This window comes from Ambystoma mexicanum, chromosome 13 (genome assembly GCF_040938575.1).
Source record: "Ambystoma mexicanum isolate Mex_15411 chromosome 13, UKY_AmexF1_1, whole genome shotgun sequence".
Classification (NCBI taxonomy): domain Eukaryota; kingdom Metazoa; phylum Chordata; class Amphibia; order Caudata; family Ambystomatidae; genus Ambystoma; species Ambystoma mexicanum.
Window position 1 is genome coordinate 439207092 of NC_090938.1, and position 17047 is coordinate 439224138.

The 17047-nt window shown below is 49.0% G+C and overlaps 1 protein-coding gene across 1 annotated transcript in view; it reads left to right on the forward strand.

Annotated features, from left to right (window-relative positions):
• LOC138521314 (leucine-rich repeat-containing protein 37A-like) overlaps positions 1 to 17047 on the forward strand; it is a 1201733-nt gene that overhangs the window by 914653 nt on the left and 270033 nt on the right. The window contains exon 11 of the mRNA XM_069634057.1: positions 7491 to 7531. Coding sequence (XP_069490158.1) covers positions 7491 to 7531 — 41 coding nt within the window. The remainder of the gene's footprint in view (positions 1 to 7490; positions 7532 to 17047) is intronic.

Sequence of the window (17047 nt, forward strand, 5' to 3'; positions counted from 1 at the left end):
TGGGGAGCTTGATCCTTAGCAAATCTCTGTTGCTAATTGCAGACAACCCTGGGACTTTCTTCAGTATGGACAGTAAATTGGTACGATTTAGAAAGGAACTGTCCACCTTTGGTACTGTCTCTTCCACTTTTACTAGGTTTCCCAACCTTCTGAATAGGGTAGAATCAAAGGGTGCAACTTAGCCGGTTTCAGATTCTGTAGGAAGGAAATTTATCTCCCGGCCCACAGAGGAATCTCCCCTTTTAATTTTTGAGCTAATATGTGCATGTCGATTTAAATTATTATCGAGGTAGGATAACTCTCTTTGACCTTCCTGGTTTTTAGTTACTTCCAGCTACCTTTGTTCTGGTTCTCTGGCGGAAGTAATCCAATTAGTTCTACTTGCCTGGAAACACCATTACCCATGTCCCTGGTTACCACTGCTCTTCTGCCTTTGGGTGCCAAAGCCACTGGCCCAGGGCAACATCGCTCCATGACCACATTGTTTCCATTAGAGAATTCTGAGCGTTTCAACTGGTGAACGATTTTCCTAGCAGGTAGGCGTCTCCTTCGCTTTTTAGGCGTCTCCAAGTCCCTCAGCATGGAAATCTCACTAGACAATACATCAATGGCATCTTTCTCCGTAGCTGCCGTGATGGTAAGTGAGTCATTCTTTGAGGGGGGATTGGGTCTGGGTTTGCCAAAACATCCCCCGGTCTACATTCACCCCCACAAATACCCTCCCGTTAGGCGGGAGCCAGGGTTGGGGGCTGTATTGGTACAACAGCCACTGGGGAGGGGCTCGCAGGAGACACCATTAGATGTGCACTATTGTCTAGAATTACCTCCACAACCTTATCAACCAAGGCTTTCAACTCCTGGGGTCTTATTACGAGTTTGCCTCCAAACCGGGCTCCTTTACCGGCTTCCTGCAATGGGGACTTACTGGGTCATTCCAACATAGGAGGACCCGGTAAGTCCTCCTTGCAGGAACCATTCCCCATTCCCATTTGAGCTCCCATAGGGCTCAATGGGAATGGGGAGGGAGGTAACAACAGGCACATTATGGGTGTCCTGTTGTTACCTCCCTCTTCCCCTCGCGGGACCCGGAAAAGACGTCTGGTTTTACCAGACGTCTGATCCGGTTCCCGCGAAGGGAACCTCGTAATATGCGCACCCGGAATGACCGGGGCCGGTCCTGTACCGGCCCCCTTCATTCCGGGAGCGTAAGGGTCTTAATGAGGCGCCTGCTGTTTGGCTGTGAGTCTGGAGCATAGTACAAGAAGGGCCTCTGTTTTTGCCAGGATTGTGTCAATGGAATGCGGAGGAACCCTGGTTTCCATATCCAGGCCCTCCCCTGTGGAGTCAGCTCTTTCTCCGATATATGAAGTGCCTTCATCTGAGATCTCAGAGCTTGAGACCATTGCTTCCAAGTCTGGGGTAGCAGCTCAGTTAGTCTTCAAAGTATCATCATAATTTTGAACAAACTATGCCACAGAGACTTCCGCTTAAGGTCCATACCCAAATTTATAAGAGAGCCATTGTTGTCAATTGAAAAAGTATGAAGCGTGTCATTAAGTCAGGGATGCTGTGCAAATCTGCTGTTAGGAGCATTGTATGATCATTCTTGTCGGTCCGCGAGCGAGGCATGAGATGCAAGGGAAACCCTGTGATTTTTGGTTGTGCACCGGGGTTTATAATGTTATCATAGCTTCCCTTTTTCCCCTCTTAGGGAGCAGAATATCTCTGCCCACCACCAAGCGCCTACTGCCACTCCTAGGTCGTTTAGTCGGTCCCTGTGGCCCCAATGGTCCGCTACGGAGGGTGTATCAACACTGTCTCATGTTATCCATGGCACCTCCGATCTTCTTCAATGAGCACAAAAGAAGGGGTGGGGTTAGGAGGGAAGGGGGGGAGGCTTCCGCTCAGATCCCCCTCAGAGACCCAGCCACCGCCACCGACCCACTCCTCCAAGCAACAAATGCCTTGGACTAGTCCATAATGTGTATAGCTTCCTTTAGTTGTTAGGGCAGTCACCCGACCCCGCAACCACAATCTAGCAGTCTCGCAAGGGGGCAAGCTCTTACCTCACCATTGGACGCCATTGAAACAGGGAAAGATAAGTTGTAAGATGATGTGCCACAGCCGGCAGACTGCTCACTTAGCAACTCACTTCACAGCTCACGCACGCGCTCACACGCTGATTCCAGTTTTTGACGCTGCAGCAGGCAAGCCTAGGCAGGTAATTCCAGCAAAGTCGAGCAATGCAGCCAGGAGCAGTAGAGCACAGCACAAGTCACAGACTGCTCACTTAGCAACTCACTTCACAGCTCACACGCTGATTCCCTTTTTTGAAGCAGCAGCAGGCAAGTCCAGGCAGGTAATCCCAGCAAAGTCGAGCAGAGCAGCCAGGAGCATTTTTCTGGTTCTGGAGCACATCTGACAATCAGCGGCCATGGTCTCCATTTGAGTCCAAACTACAAATATTTTTTTTGGAGCTGAGGGCAATCAGACTAGCGCTAAATGCCTTTCTGCCCTCTGTACAGGGAATGAATGTCCTGATAATGGCAGACAATTGCACTAGCAGTTCACCTAGCCGGAGAGGAGAACATGGCAGTGGACGCTCTGAGCAGGCAGAGCACAGTCTCCCACGCGTGGAAACTAGCTCAGGAAGTCCTTCAAGAGATCTTTACCCTTTGGGGAACCCCTCAATTGGATCTGTTCGCGACCAGTGTCAACTGAAAGTGCAAACTGTTTTGCTCCAGGGAATTTCCCACAAGAGGAGCTCTAGGAGACGCGTTTGTGGTGGACTGGTAGTTCCCTCTACTGCACGTATTTCCTCCCGTCCCCATCATTCCTCATTGGATTAGGAGGTTGAGAAATTTCGGGAAATCCATGATCCTAATTGCCCAAGATTGGGTCAGGAGCACGTAATTGTAATTGTAATTGTTTATTTGTAAATCGCTTATACACAGGTGAAGTGCTTCAAAGCGCTTCAAGGCGGGGGGAACAAGGGAATACAGAGTCATTCTTAGGCCTTGAAGTTTCCGAATGATATAACAAAAAATGACTAGAAAATTAGGCCTGACGCCATTAGTACTAGTGCACGTGCATGACAAGAAGGAAGGATTGAAAGGGGGGGTGAGAGCGAGAAGATACAATCCATAAACTACCGTACTAGGTCAACGCTGTTTCAGATAGTGCAAGTGCATGCCAAAGAGTGAGCTGATAAGGGTGGGGGTGGGGGGAAGGAGAGGGAAGCGAACATTGAGAAACAAAACAAAAAAACTACCTACAGAAACAAACAAAAAACTACCGGACTAGGCCTTGCGAACTAGGCCTATTATATTCAGGTAATATAAGTGCACATACAGGAAGTGAGAGGGAGCGGGAGGGCTACCCGGACCTTCTGGACATGTCCATCTGCCCTCCAAGGTGTCTTCCACAAAGAGAGGACCTTCTCTCACGAGAGGAGGGTCAGGTTCTACATCCAGAGGTCAAGACACTCAGCCTTCACTCATGGTTTCTGAGAGGCTGAGATACAAGGATTGGGACCTCCCGAATGATGTAATGAAGATTTTGCTTTCTGCCAGAAGGCCAGCAACAAAATCCTTGTACCGCTGTCGTTGGAACAAGTTATGCAGCTGGTGTAGGGAGAAAGATGTGGACCCTTTTCAATGTGATACACCTACAGTGTTATCATTTCTATTACATTTGGCAAATCTGGGGCTTCCTTCCTCCTATTCTCGTCGTGGTGCTTCCTCCCACCATCTCTTCCCTCTCTCTCCCGCTCTCTTTCCTCTACTCCAAACTCGCTACTACTCCCTACTCACACTATTCTCCCCTTCTATCACTCCTAAATGTTCTACACTACTCTCTCCTCGCAATACTTTCCACTCTCTTTACACAACAGTCGCCTCCTGCTACACCACACTCACCGCGCACTATAATATAATCTATTCCCACTACACTATACTCTTCTAGTCACCCTCCTTTCGTTCTGTCTCCTTCATAATCACTGTCCCTTACACCTCCTACACTCTCCCTTAGTCTTACTTACTCAACTTACATGCACTCTTACACCCTAGTACCACTTTCTCTCACCAACCTACACCTCACCTCATCCACGCCTTCTATATTTCTTTTCTACGCTCTGTTGCACCCTCCTTCCTCTGTTTGGTCTCTTGGTCTGCCTTCTCCTCCCTTGACCTCACCCAAACAACCCACATTGTCATGTCCTTTCTGCCTTCTTTTATTCCCCCTCTTGATTGGCCCCCCACATCAGTTGGTTTCCTGGCCAATTTTTGTCTTCTTTTTCCTTTTGGGCATGGTTACAGGCATCAGAGAACGTAAAGCCATAAGCCTCCCCTCCCCCATTCGTACACAGTTCTGCCAGCTCAAGTTAATAGCGTCCCGCTACATTTATATTCAGCTTCAATGTTCGTGTCCACATTAAATGGAGGTTCTGGATTGCCAGTCTGACTGTCAATGCTTTCTGCTGTATCTCTGCTCACCGCTGCCCGTGTCCCTGGTGAGCTGTGTAGTCAGGTCACTGCTGTAAGGACTTCTGATAGCTGTAGTCCTAAGGGACAAAAAGAAGAATGCTGGCCAGACTGTTGCAAAGTTATGGGGAAAGTATAAATAATACTCGGTACATGTAGATGGGCAGGACTGGCTCTGGCAAGTACCATTGTAGGCCACATGCTCCAGGTTGAGAGAGGTCACATCCCATCTTGACAGGGTCAAGTCTCTGACTGTAACACACTTGCAACAGAAAGCTCAAGGAGGCCCTAGAGGCTTAGTTTGAACACTTCACTTCTCTGGAAACACTTGTCTTTTTCTTTAAGTTCCTGAGACACTACCCAGACCTGGAGAAAATATTGATCCTGACTATTATGTTTAGTGAAGTCCTGTTTTGATTATTCTTTTCATCACTCTTTGAACATGTCCTAATACATTGTTATTTAGGAGGGAATTATGGTCTGTCTGGCCATTTGATCTTGTAACAGACTTGATACTTCTCATACCCACCACATCAATTTAAAGCATCCCATTCACCAAATCTGGTCACCCTATCATACAACCTTTAGTACTGAGACGCTATAACAATGGCTAGCCTTGTGCCTTACAAAAACCTGATAACATAACACCGCATTTATGTGGTAAATCTAAGTACATTTTAACTGCTAAATGTGATTGTTTGTATTTTTTGTGCTCAATATTAGCAGCTTTATGCCATCCAGATTGTAATTGTAATTTTTTATTTGTAAAGCAATTATACACAAGTGAAGTGCTTCAAAGTGCTTCAAGGCGGTAAGGGAACAAGGGAATACAGTCGTCATTCTTAGGCCTTGAAGATTCCGAATGATCTTAACAAAAATAACTAGCATACTGGGCCAGAGGCATTTCTACTAGTGCAAGTGCATGTAAGGTGGAATGAGAACAGGGGGAGTAGTGGGGGGGGAAGGAGGAGAAGAGCATCCAATCAATAAACTACCATACTATGCCTAACGACTTGTCAGAGTGCAAGTGCATGACAAACAGTACTAGGACTGGCAACATTTCAGATTGATTGGTGGTTGGTCGACACTAATGCGCCTATGCTCGAGTATTTCAGGTGCAACCAAGCAAGGGAGGGGAGACGGAGGGAGGACAGGACAGACCAACTTGCTAGGCCTAGTACGTTTAAGGTCGTGTAAGTGCGCAGATAGGGAGTGAGAGGACAAGTGCACCCATTCCAGCAAGGGCCTGGGTTAAGTGTAGAGTGGTTGCCCTTCTCATGGAGCGAATTCTGAGTGCAGTAGTGACAAGCAGAGTGCCGAGGCCCGGAGGCAAGTGCAGGACTGAAGGGGGAGCCTGGGACCTGTGAGGCTCTGGAGGTGCACCAGGCAATCAGTCAGGAACTGAGCAGGTTGGGAGGAAAAAGGAGGAGAAAAGCAGGGAGAAGAGAAAGAGGTTAACAGGGGAGAAGGAGAGAGGAAGAGAAGAGAAGAGAATGGTCTTGAGAAGTTTCAGGAACTTAAGGAGGTCCGTCTCAAGACAGAGAGAGGCAGGGAGGCTGTTGCAGAGGGAGGCACCTGCAGAGGATAAGGATCTACCCCCAAATCTCTGTTTAGAAAAGCGGCTCATACGCAGAGAGTTGGAGGAGACCGAGTGGAGGACTCTAGAAGGAGAGTATTTAGGAAGAGAGCTTTGTAGGTAGTACGGCCCAGGCACCAGAAAGCCTTCTGGATTATGCAGAGGGACTTCAACTTGATCCTTGCAGCCACGGGGAGCCAGTGGAGAGATTTCAGGGCCAGAGAGATGCAGTCCGTAGCCAAGGCCAAGGATAAGTCTGGCGGTTCTGTTCTGCATAAGTTGAATAGGTCGGAGAGTAGCAGTAGGAAGATTGAGAAAGAGACAGTTGCAGTAGTCCAGTCTTGAGAGACCAGGGCACTGGAGACGGTGAGTCTCTGGGGGAAGCAGAGAAAAGGAATAATGCCTTTGAGGAGGTGCAGCTGATTGATGGTGGGACTTCTTGGAGATGTCCGAGATGTAAGAAGAGAAGGAGAGAGTAGCGTCGAAGATGACCCCCAGATTTTTTGCCAAACTGGTGAGGATGATCTCTGTCTTAGTGGCATTAAGGCAGAGATCATTAGCAGCACACCAGGACTGAATTGCGGCCAAACAGTCAGGAATGAGTGAAGAGCAGGAGGAGGGTGAGGTTAGCCTGAAAGAGAGCTGTGTGCCATCCGCATAGCACTGAAAGTTGGAGGTGAAGGCAGAGATATTGTGGGACGAATGGGCCATGTAGACATTGAATAACCAGGGGAATAGATTAGATCCCTGGAGGACACCACGAGTAGAGAGAGAGTGATAGCGGAGAGAAAGGACCCAAGTTCTATCTGGGAAGGACGGTCAGAGAGAAAGGGCGCTAGCCACGCCAGGGCCAGATCTGTGATGCCCAGGGCATCACAGAGATGGGAAATCAGGATGTTGTGGTTTACCATATCGAAAGCACAGGAGAGGTCAAGAAGAATGAGGACAGCGAGAGGGTTAGAGTCAAGGTTTGAGAGCAGGTTTTCACGGGTGTTCAGAAGAGCAGTTTCTGTGCCTCTGGCAGCTCTAAGGCCAGACTGATGGTCATGGAGACAACCGACAGTGTGGAGGGTAAACTGAGATATAGCCAACCTCTCCAGGAGTTTGCCCAGGAAAGGAAATGAATGAACCTATTTACTGACTCATGGCACTTTTAACCAATCCCATCATCCTTCCCCTCTCATTGTGTATCATAACTATAGGAACATTGGAAACATAAATATCAGTACCAACATGACTGTTAAATGTAAATTCTTTACACTTATGTTAACTGTATAATTCTAAATATGGGTTTGCTGAGGCAGAACATTATTTTCAGTGAATGTTCTATTTACATTTGTATTGCTGGTTTGATTTTTCTTAGCTATACTCAAACAAATAATGCAAGATTGTGAAGTGTTTATTTTTATTCAGGATTTTCTTTTTTAATGTAGATTCACTCTGACAGATCCTCATCTCAATCTGACACTAAAGTGTGAGTATGCTATGCATTTTCTTGCATTTGTTTTAATTTGGTTGATGCCTTTTTTGTAGGCAATGCACTTATGTTAATATGCAATCTGTTGTACATAAAATATAGGGCCTCATTAGGAGTATGGAGGCAGCCATGCCCTTAATAAGGGCTGCCTCCATACCGGGTTCCAGTACCGGGTTCTGTGAATGAGGAATTACCGGGTCATTCCGACCTTGGAGGACCCGGAAATTCCTCATGCACAAAACCATACTCCTACGTCCCGTCCCCTTTCCTCCATACTTATGGGACATCTCTCTGTCCTGTGGGACAGGACCGGAGCACTTTGTAAAAAGCATCCAAAAAAAAATGTTTTCAAAATGTCCTCCCTCTCTTTCTGCGTGGGGCCCGGCACACGGCGTAACCCCGCCCACCTTGGCTCTGCCCCGCGCATCGCCCATCAGTCCTTTTCTCCGCACTTGCATCCTCGGAAGATTTTCTTCCCTTTTTTCCTCTCTGGCTCGAGCTAGCGATAGTGTACTAGTCTGTCTATGTCGTTCAAACTAGACTTTCCAGATTGTTCATCGTGTCACCGTCGTTTCGCGAGGGCGGATTCCCATCCTCTTTGTTTAGAGTGCTTGGTCCGGATCACCGTTGGGACTCCTGTTTTTACTGCGGCTCCCTTTCGGTCCGGGCACTTCAACGTCAGTTGGAGCGGTGGGAGGAGATGTTCCGACAAACTCCTCCTTCACATTTTCAGGCGTTCATCGACGAGAAGAAAAAACGCCCGGTAAGTTCTTTACTTTCAGAGCACCCTGGACGGGGGATACCTTTCCGGGTTCCTCTCGGGCCGGGAGGAGCGTTGATCGCTCTGTCACCGGGGTTCGCCCTGAGGTGCCCGTTGGGCCTAATAATTGTACCTGAGTTTTCTCTGAGGGTCTCCGTAAGGGGCCTGTGGATACCGGAGCATGCTCCGAGGCCCCTCCTGTGGGGGCTGTTTGTAGACCCAGTTCTACTGAATCGTGGGATATCGGAGCTTGCTCTGAGGCCTATCTGTCAGCTTCCCTCAAAAATAAGACCGGGGTGTGCCCCGAGGCCTTGGCGGGGCTTGCCTTCTCCGAACGGATGTTCGAGGCCCGCGCGGAGAAGGCTGTTACCGGACGTGGGTCCGAGGTCCCTCTTTCAGAGGCTAAAGTTACCAACATTTCTGAGAGGCCTGATAAGGCCTTATCGGTGAAGGCGGTTGCCCACCGTTCCCGCTCTTGTGGTGATACCAGATCTGTTGAGGGGGCAAAGAAGGAAAGTTCTTCTTTAACCGGCAGTGCCGAGGTCCTTCTTGGGAAAGCTAATTTGGCGGTTGGGCCTCATAGTACCGGCTCTGCCGAGGTTCCTTATGTCAAGGCTAAAGTTAAGACCCTTGATCCATCGATGGGGACCACTGCCTCACTTCCTCACGTGCCGCAGCTCCACTCAGGTGATGACAAAATGGCGCCCGTTCCCGCCACGACCGCGGTGGCCATTTTGGGTGCTACCCCTACAACTACGCCATCTGCCTCAGGTGTAGGGCTTGGTTCCTTGGGTGAACATAGAGTCCCTTGTGCGCATCCTTATCGGCCAGTTTACGATTGGAACGCCCGGATGCCTCTTCCGCACAATGTTTCGTTGCCTGCGGGGTCAGCACCTTTGATTGATGTGGATACGTCGGTGGAGGGGCCTGTGTGGCACCCTTCCCCATTACGTCCCTGGATTTGTCCACCTCATGGGAGGCCTCCTCAGGTTCCGAAACAGTCCCCAGAGGATGCCTTTTTCGGTAAATTTCAAACGCTAATGCGTACCGACCCCATGTGGGAGTATTTCAAAGGGCTTTTTAGGGCGATATGTCCGCCCGCACCTCAGGCTCCACCCATTCCTCTGGTGGTTCCGCCGGCGCCTCCCTTGCCTGCGGTGCCTCCCCAGACTCTTCCGCCTTTGCCTCCATTGTCCCCTGTGGACAAGGCAGCGCCTGACACGGCTCAGCAGGATCCTGATCTGTCGGATGACGCGCAGGGCGATCAGGACCGGCCCTACTTTATTAGAGCTTTTCATGACCGGGTACTGGACATGATGTGCTTCTTAGATGTTCCGGTGCCGAGGCACCCGCTCCGCAGGAGGGCGTGCTTTCTGGGGCATTCACCCTGTCTCCTTTGGAGCGTACCGGCCTGTTCTTGCAGAAGGACATTCTGGCTGAGGTCCGCAGGGTCTGGGTAAAACCACACTCTGGACTTTTTGTCAATAAGAAAATTGATGCGAGATACAGGCTGCATTCTTCAGAAGAGGTGGCCCTGTCGTCTTGTCCGTCCCCCTCCTCCACAGTGGTGGCTGCGGCCACTTTGCAATCCAAGCCTGCAGCATCCTCTTCCACGACGGCTACTCAGGTTCTGGGAAAGGAGGACAAGCTCCTTGACTCCCCTGGGAGGAAAATCTTTGCCAATTCGGCCTTGCAGCTCAGGCAGGCCAACGCCGAACTGGTGTTAGTGGGAGCTAATATGCGGATGTAGAAAGGTCTGTCGGAGTTTGAGGAGTTTATCCCGACGAGAAGCTGGAAGACTTTAAAGGGGGTTTATCCGACGCCAGGGTCTTGGCCCAGGATCTCCTGGAGGCTGCGGCTCATCACGGACCTCGGCTCGGGGCCTTATGCTGGGGGTTGATGCCTCACGGCAGGCGTGGCTGCATGCAACTAAATTCTCAAAAGAAGTGCAGAACAAGGTGTTGGACCCTCCGTTCGATGGGAAGGAGCTCTTCAATTCTACAACAGATGTAGAGCTCACCAAGACAAAGGATAGCACTCCGACAGCTAAGTCCTTGTCGGTCCTTGTTAAGACTCCTTTCAAAACCCAGAGACCGTTGTCGCAAAGTCGACCTTCCTCTGGCTTTAGGGGCTTCCTCGACCGAAAATCTCGCACAGTGGATACCCCTGCGGGGAACAACCGCCGTAGGCAACAACGGACGCAGTTTTTTCCCCCGCTCCTCATCCTCCTCAGGTTCAGGTGGCAACACCACCGAAAAACCTACTAAATGAGGGTTCTCCGTGCTCGCACGAGACCCCGGTGGGAGGACGCATTGCATCTCGTTGGGAGGCGTGGCAGACCATCACAGAAGACAGAAGGGTCTTGTCAGTCGCTCGGATGGGCTTCCGCTTACCACTACCCCCTACCCCACCCGTCAACCCTCCTTTTCAGCTATCGGGCTCGCCCTCCCTCAAAGCCGAGGTTCAGAAACTTCTGGACCTCAGATCTGTGGAACCCGTTCCTCTCGGGGAACGAGGGCAGGGCTTCTACTCCCGGCTATTTACGGTGCCCTAACCCAACCAGGCTGGCCTGCGCACCATCCTAGACCTTTCCCAGTTCAATCTTTTCCTACCCCAAGAGAAATGCAAGATGATCGCGCCCAGCCAGATTCGGTCCTCCTTGCAGATGGGCGATTGGCTCAGTGTGGTGGATCTTCAGGATGCGTACATGCATATTCTGATTTGGAACCCACACAGGAGATATCTCAGTTTCTCTCTGGGAGAGGAACACTTCCAGTTTTGAGTGCTTCCTTTTGGCCTCAGCTCGGCGCTGCGTGTCTTCACGAAGATGATGTCGGTGATTGCGGCCTATCTTCGTCTCCAGGGTATCCATGTGTATCCATATTTGGACGACTGGCTCTTACGCAGCCCTTGTCTGCTGGAAGCAGCGGGCAATCTCCAGTCTCTCCTTCAGCTCCTGTTCCATCTTGGGCTGTCAGTGAACTGGCGGAAATCTTCCATGACAGTCTCGCAGGACCTGATTTTCCTGGGTTTTCGCTGGAACACGATCGACTGCAGAGTGTACCTGACCAGGGACAGAATGGTGGATCTGTTAGCCACGTGTCAGATGTTTGCACAGTCGGAGAGCATGTCGGCCTGGTGGTTCCAGAGGCTTCTGGGCCTCATGGCCTCGTGTGTGCTGGCTCTTCCTCTTGCTCGTCTCAAGATGAGGCGGACCCAGATGGCTCTTCGGAGTTCTTGGCGTCAGGCTGTGGACCCGGATTCCAAGCTGATAATGATTCCGGCTTTCATGAGAGTGGACCTGGAATGGTGGTCATCTCTCAGCAACCTGTAGGTGGGTGCAGGGTTTCAGTCCCCAGCTCCTATGGTGATAATCACAACTGACTCCTCCCTCCTGGGGTGGGGTGGGACGTTAGATCTTCTCCAGGTCTCGGACCTCTGGTTGCCTCAGGACAAGCTCCTTCAGATAAATCACCTGGAGCTTCTGGCGATCTTCCTAGCGCTCAGGGAATTCAGACCGATAATTGCCAACAAGGTGTTCCGCATATGCACGGACAATGTGGTGTCGATGTATTACATCAACAAGCAAGGGGGAACAAAGTCTCCCCCCCCCCTTGTGAACCTGTCCATCCAGATTTGGGAGTGGGCCGTGCTTCATGGTGTCTGGCTGCTTGCAGTGCACATCTCGGGCCAGCTGAATGTTACAGCGGATGCCCTCAGCCGGCGGACAGGTGTCACCTATGAGTGGGAGTTGAAGGCGGAGGTCCTCTCATGGATCTTCTTGCGTTGGGGCATACCGGAGGTGGATCTCTTCGCTACAGCAGTGAACAAGAAGCTTCCTCGGTATGCCTCCAGAGGGATGCTGGGAGCCTCGTCTCTGGGGAATGCTCTCGAGATTCCATGGCACAACATGAGAGCTTATGCCTTCCCGCCTCTGCCTCTACTCCATCGAGCAATTTGGAAGAACTCGGTTAACTGTTCCCTTCTACTCATAGCCCCCTGGTGGCCGACCAGGTTTTAGTTCTCAGAACTTCAACACCTGTCGGTGTATCCGCCGATCAGGTTACCAGTGACCACCAATCTTCTTCATCAAGGGGAACAGCAGATGTGGCACCCCTCCCCACAATCGCTCAGCTTGGCGGCATGGTGCCTGAGTTCAGGTCTTTAAAGCATCTTAAATTGTCTGCGGATAACATGCGTATTATCCAGGCATCCAGGAAATCCTCGACCAGATCCCAATACAGGAGCAAATGGCTCAGGTTCTGTCATTGGTGTTTGGGAAAGCAGTTGGACCCAAGGGTGGCTACGATTGACACTGTGCTGTCCTTCGTATCCTTCCTAGCAGAGATTCGGGTGTTCACGTTCTGTCATGCAGAACTTACCTCTCAGCGGTCTCCGCTTATCTTTCTACAGACCAGTTTTCCTACTCTCTGTGTAATCCAGTGGTTAAGAGGCATTTTGCAGGTTTAACACGCCTCTACCCTCCAGTTCGTAGTCCGCATCCGCCGTGGGATCTAAATGTAGTCCTGACGGCGCTGTGCCATAAACCTTTTGAACCCATGGCCACGGTGGACCTCAAGTACCTTTCCTGGAAAGTGTCCTTTCTGTTCGCCGTTACCTCAGCAAGGCGGGTGAGTGAGCTCCAGGCCTTGCCGGTGGAGCATCCCTTCTTGGTCTTTCACAAGGATAAGGTAGTCCTACGGACAAATCCTGCCTTCCTACCGAAGGTGGTAACTGAATTCCATCTGAATCAGTCGATCTCCCTGCCGGTCTTTTTTCAGAACCTTACCTCAGAGGCAGAAAGGGTTCTGCATTGTCTCGATGTCAGAAGGACTCTTAAGTTCTATCTTGACAGGACTTCCGAGCTTAGGAGTTCTTCTCAACTTTTTGTGACTTTCGGTAACCCTCAGGGTAAGCAGGCGCCTAAGACGACTATTTCTCGGTGGATCTCCGCCTGCATTACGGAGTCTTTCACCGTCCAAGGGCTGAAACCTCCTAAGGTTATTCATGCACACCTTGTGCGGGGCAAGGCAGCCGCGGTTGCTTTTCAGAAATATGTCCCGTGGGAGTCCATCGCTAGGGCAGCTACTTGGGCCTCCCCATCTGCTTTTTCTAAGCATTATTGTCTTGACATGAGTTCGAGAGCTGATGCTCAGTTTGGTCAGGCTGTGCTGAAGAACCTTTTTCAATAAGGGGTATTTCCATCCACCCGAAGTTCCTGTTAGGAGTGCTTCGGGAATCTCCTATAAGTATGGAGGAAAGGCGACGGGACGTAGGAGAATAACCAGGTTACTCACCGTAGTGACCACCTTACTCCTAGTCCATAGTCCCCTTTCCTCCATACGCCCGCCCGCCGTCCCCTCTAATAAGGTTCCTCTGTTATTGCTAATAGGTCTCTGACCTGGCGATAGAAAAGGTTACAGCCGCGTGCCGGGCCCCGCGCAGAAAGAGAGGAAGGACAACATTTTGGATTTATTTATTTTTTTGGATGCTTTTTACAAAGTGCTCCGGTCCCGTCCCACAGGACGGAGAGATGTCCCATAAGTATCGAGGAAAGGGGACTATGGACTAGGAGTAAGGTGGTCACTACGGTGAGTAACCTGGTTATTCCCCATTCCCATTTGAGCCCCTATAGGGCTCAATGGGAATGAGGATGGAGCTAATAACGTGCCCGTTATTAGCTCCTTGGTCCCCTCGTGGCACCTGGAAAGGACGTCTGGTTTTACCAGACGTCTGTTCCCAGTCCCGCTAGGGGACCTCGTAATCAGGCATCCCGTAATGAACGGTGCCGGTCCCGTACCGGCACCCTTCATTACCGGAGCGCCTGCCTCGTAATGAGGCCCATAGTCATTATGGTTGTTATGGTAACTCAGTGAATTAATACTGTGAGATGTAGGTGAACGGTTAGCCTCCTGACTGCAGCAGCTCAGCCTTCCATCCTTTCCATATCAGGAAAATGAGTACCGGTATAATTTATAATGGCAAATCTAAGGTACACATGGGTTTAAAAGCTTTATAAAAACAGGAATTGGCAGAGGAATACTGGCAGTAGTAGTAAGGTACAAATTGGGGCTGATCTCAATACATGCAAAAGTCACATGGAACACTTTGTCAATCTTTCGCAAAATAATCTTACCAAATGGTGCACCGCAAATGAAAATTCTACATGATTTGGTTGGCAAACAATCAAATACAGTTTTTTCGGCCTGGATAAATCAATGTCATCAAATTCTAATGAATATAAATAGTGATGTAACCACTTTGAAGGAAAATTCAGATGCTGTAAAGAAAAAATTGTGGGAAACCGATTGGATCAGCACCTGCACGAATAGAGCCAAATATTCACTCTTGAAGAATGTTCCTTCAGAAGGGAAAGCCTACAACTCAACCTATAAATATCTTGAAAAATGTCCAGACAAACAAAAAAAACCCTGCTTATGAAATTCAGGCTAAATCAATTTAAGACAAAAGAAGTAATTATGCGATGGAGAAAATATGAGAAGCTGAACCCTAAATGTAGATTCTGTGACCATTTCGAAGAGAATATCAAACATTTGGTTTTAACATGTGAAGCTTTCTCCACGAGAAGAATGACACTGTTCTATACAATTGTGGCAAATAAACCTTTCCATACCATGGAAGAATGGTGGGTGGAATGTTTTACAGAGGTAAATAATAAACTAACATACGCTCTGACATTCCTCCTTAAAAACATTGAAGAAGAATTAGCCAAATCGCATGAAAAATGGAACTAGAAACTGGCTTGCGATTTGTGTTGTACTTTGCTCAATTCAGTGTTCATTACTTCTCTTTACTTTTTACTATTTTAAACTGTTTATATTTTACTTTGTGATATTTTTTGCTTCCTTTTGCTCTTTGCTAATTGTGATATCGTTTTATATGAACAGTTAAATGTGATGCCATTTTTCTTTAAAGGTTTATCTAAACCAATAAAAAGAAATTTCAAAAAATTTAAAAAAGAATTGGCATTGTCAACAGTTTGGGCCTTTGGGTAGGCATTAGAAATGGATTTGCCATGTACTGCCATTATTTACTCCATGTGAAAAGGTTTTCAGTGAGACAAGTCTAATACGTTTTAAGTTTTTATCACAACATTATATACAAAAAGAGACAATTGTGACTACATGTGTAGCTGTGGTACCTGTACCCTTTCTCTCGTCCTGAAGGGGGCTCTCAACTGGATTGCCCAAACTCCCTTCTCAGTCAGGTCTTTTCACAGTACAGGTTCTCTACAGCCAGGGTACTCCTACTGTCCGTCCCTGTTGTAGAAAGTACCTAAGGGCCAAAACTCTATTTTAACACCCTCAGGGACTTTCTAGGTGACCCAGCAGGGTAGTCTAATTCCCATAGTATCCTTCTCCTCTGGATCACCATCTCACAACCTTTTACCATTCTCCTCTCCCTAGGCCTGTCTCCTCTCTTCTCCAAACTCCTCTCGGTCTCTGTCACCCTCTCTCCACTCCATTTTAGGAACTTATCTGTCATGCACATAATATGCACAACAAGGAGAGTATAGTCCTGGTGGCATTTGTGGAAACAGTGCCCCTTGCTTTCCTGGTAAACAGGACATCACATGCATCAGCCATGTTCGCTCACCAAGATGGGGGCCGTTGCATGACCAATCATCCAGCACTTCTGTTGTGACTCATTCTGTGTCCCCTTTCTGTACCTTAGAAGAAGGAAGGAACTTGCATCTCAATGCTCAGGTCACTGTAGAGAATCTGTGCCTCGGTTGTTCTCTCACTATGCTTCCCTTCCTTCTCTTTCTTATTCCCTCTCCTCGTCTGGGTTGTGGCAATATCTCTTCTCTCCCAGCTTCCCCTACAAACCTAACTGCTGCAGTTCTTCATGTTCCCTTCAGAGACCTGCATCCATTCTATGAGCGCTACGGCTGCTGCGAGTTTGCAAGCTTTTTGGAATATCATCTCCAGCCAGTCCTCTTGGGTTGCTGAAACAACAAGCCTGAGGGCTTTCTTCCTGCTCAGGGTTTCCCTTCTGGTCCTTTCTCTTGGTATCCACTGCTTCTCATTTGCAGCCTCACTGAGTGCACCTTGGCCTAAGAGGGATCAATCCTTTCCACAGAAAGAGCAGGTACATCTTGTTACTGATATTTCTCTATTTCTAATGGATTGTGTCCTCCCACAGATTCCTCATCTTAGATGTATCCGATATCCTGCTTGTGGCTTCGGAAACTTTGACAGCCATGTGTCGTAGATTCGTGGTCCCACTGCGACTTCCATCCCGCTCTCGGCCGTGGCGTCGACACTCGTATAAGTAGCCCGTTTCCTCAGTTCCGTTTTTCCACATGCACTGCACTCTTCGAAGCAATTCGTTTGCCTCAGCAAATTTCTACTGCGCATTCTTCATAATCTACGAGATGTCTACTCGAAAACTGGATTAAAGAAGTGTTCGGACTGTGGGTCAAAAATGTCCATCACAGATCCAGACCGAATATGCATCTGGTGTCTTGAGTTGGGCCATAAGGTTGATGACTGTGGCTTTTGCCAGTCTAGGACCGTTTAAGCCTTGAAGGAGAGGAAGGGGAAACTCGTCCTAGGAAGGCCTTTGTCCAAATCAACTTCCACTACCCTGTCTAAAATGAGGTCGTTGGATGAGAAAAGCTTGAGGGATATTTCACATCAAAGCGCTAAAAAGCACAGGTAAACATGTTAAGTACTCTAGATCGAGAAACAAGCAAAGTCATTGATCCCGATCGTCTTCCTCCGACTCTT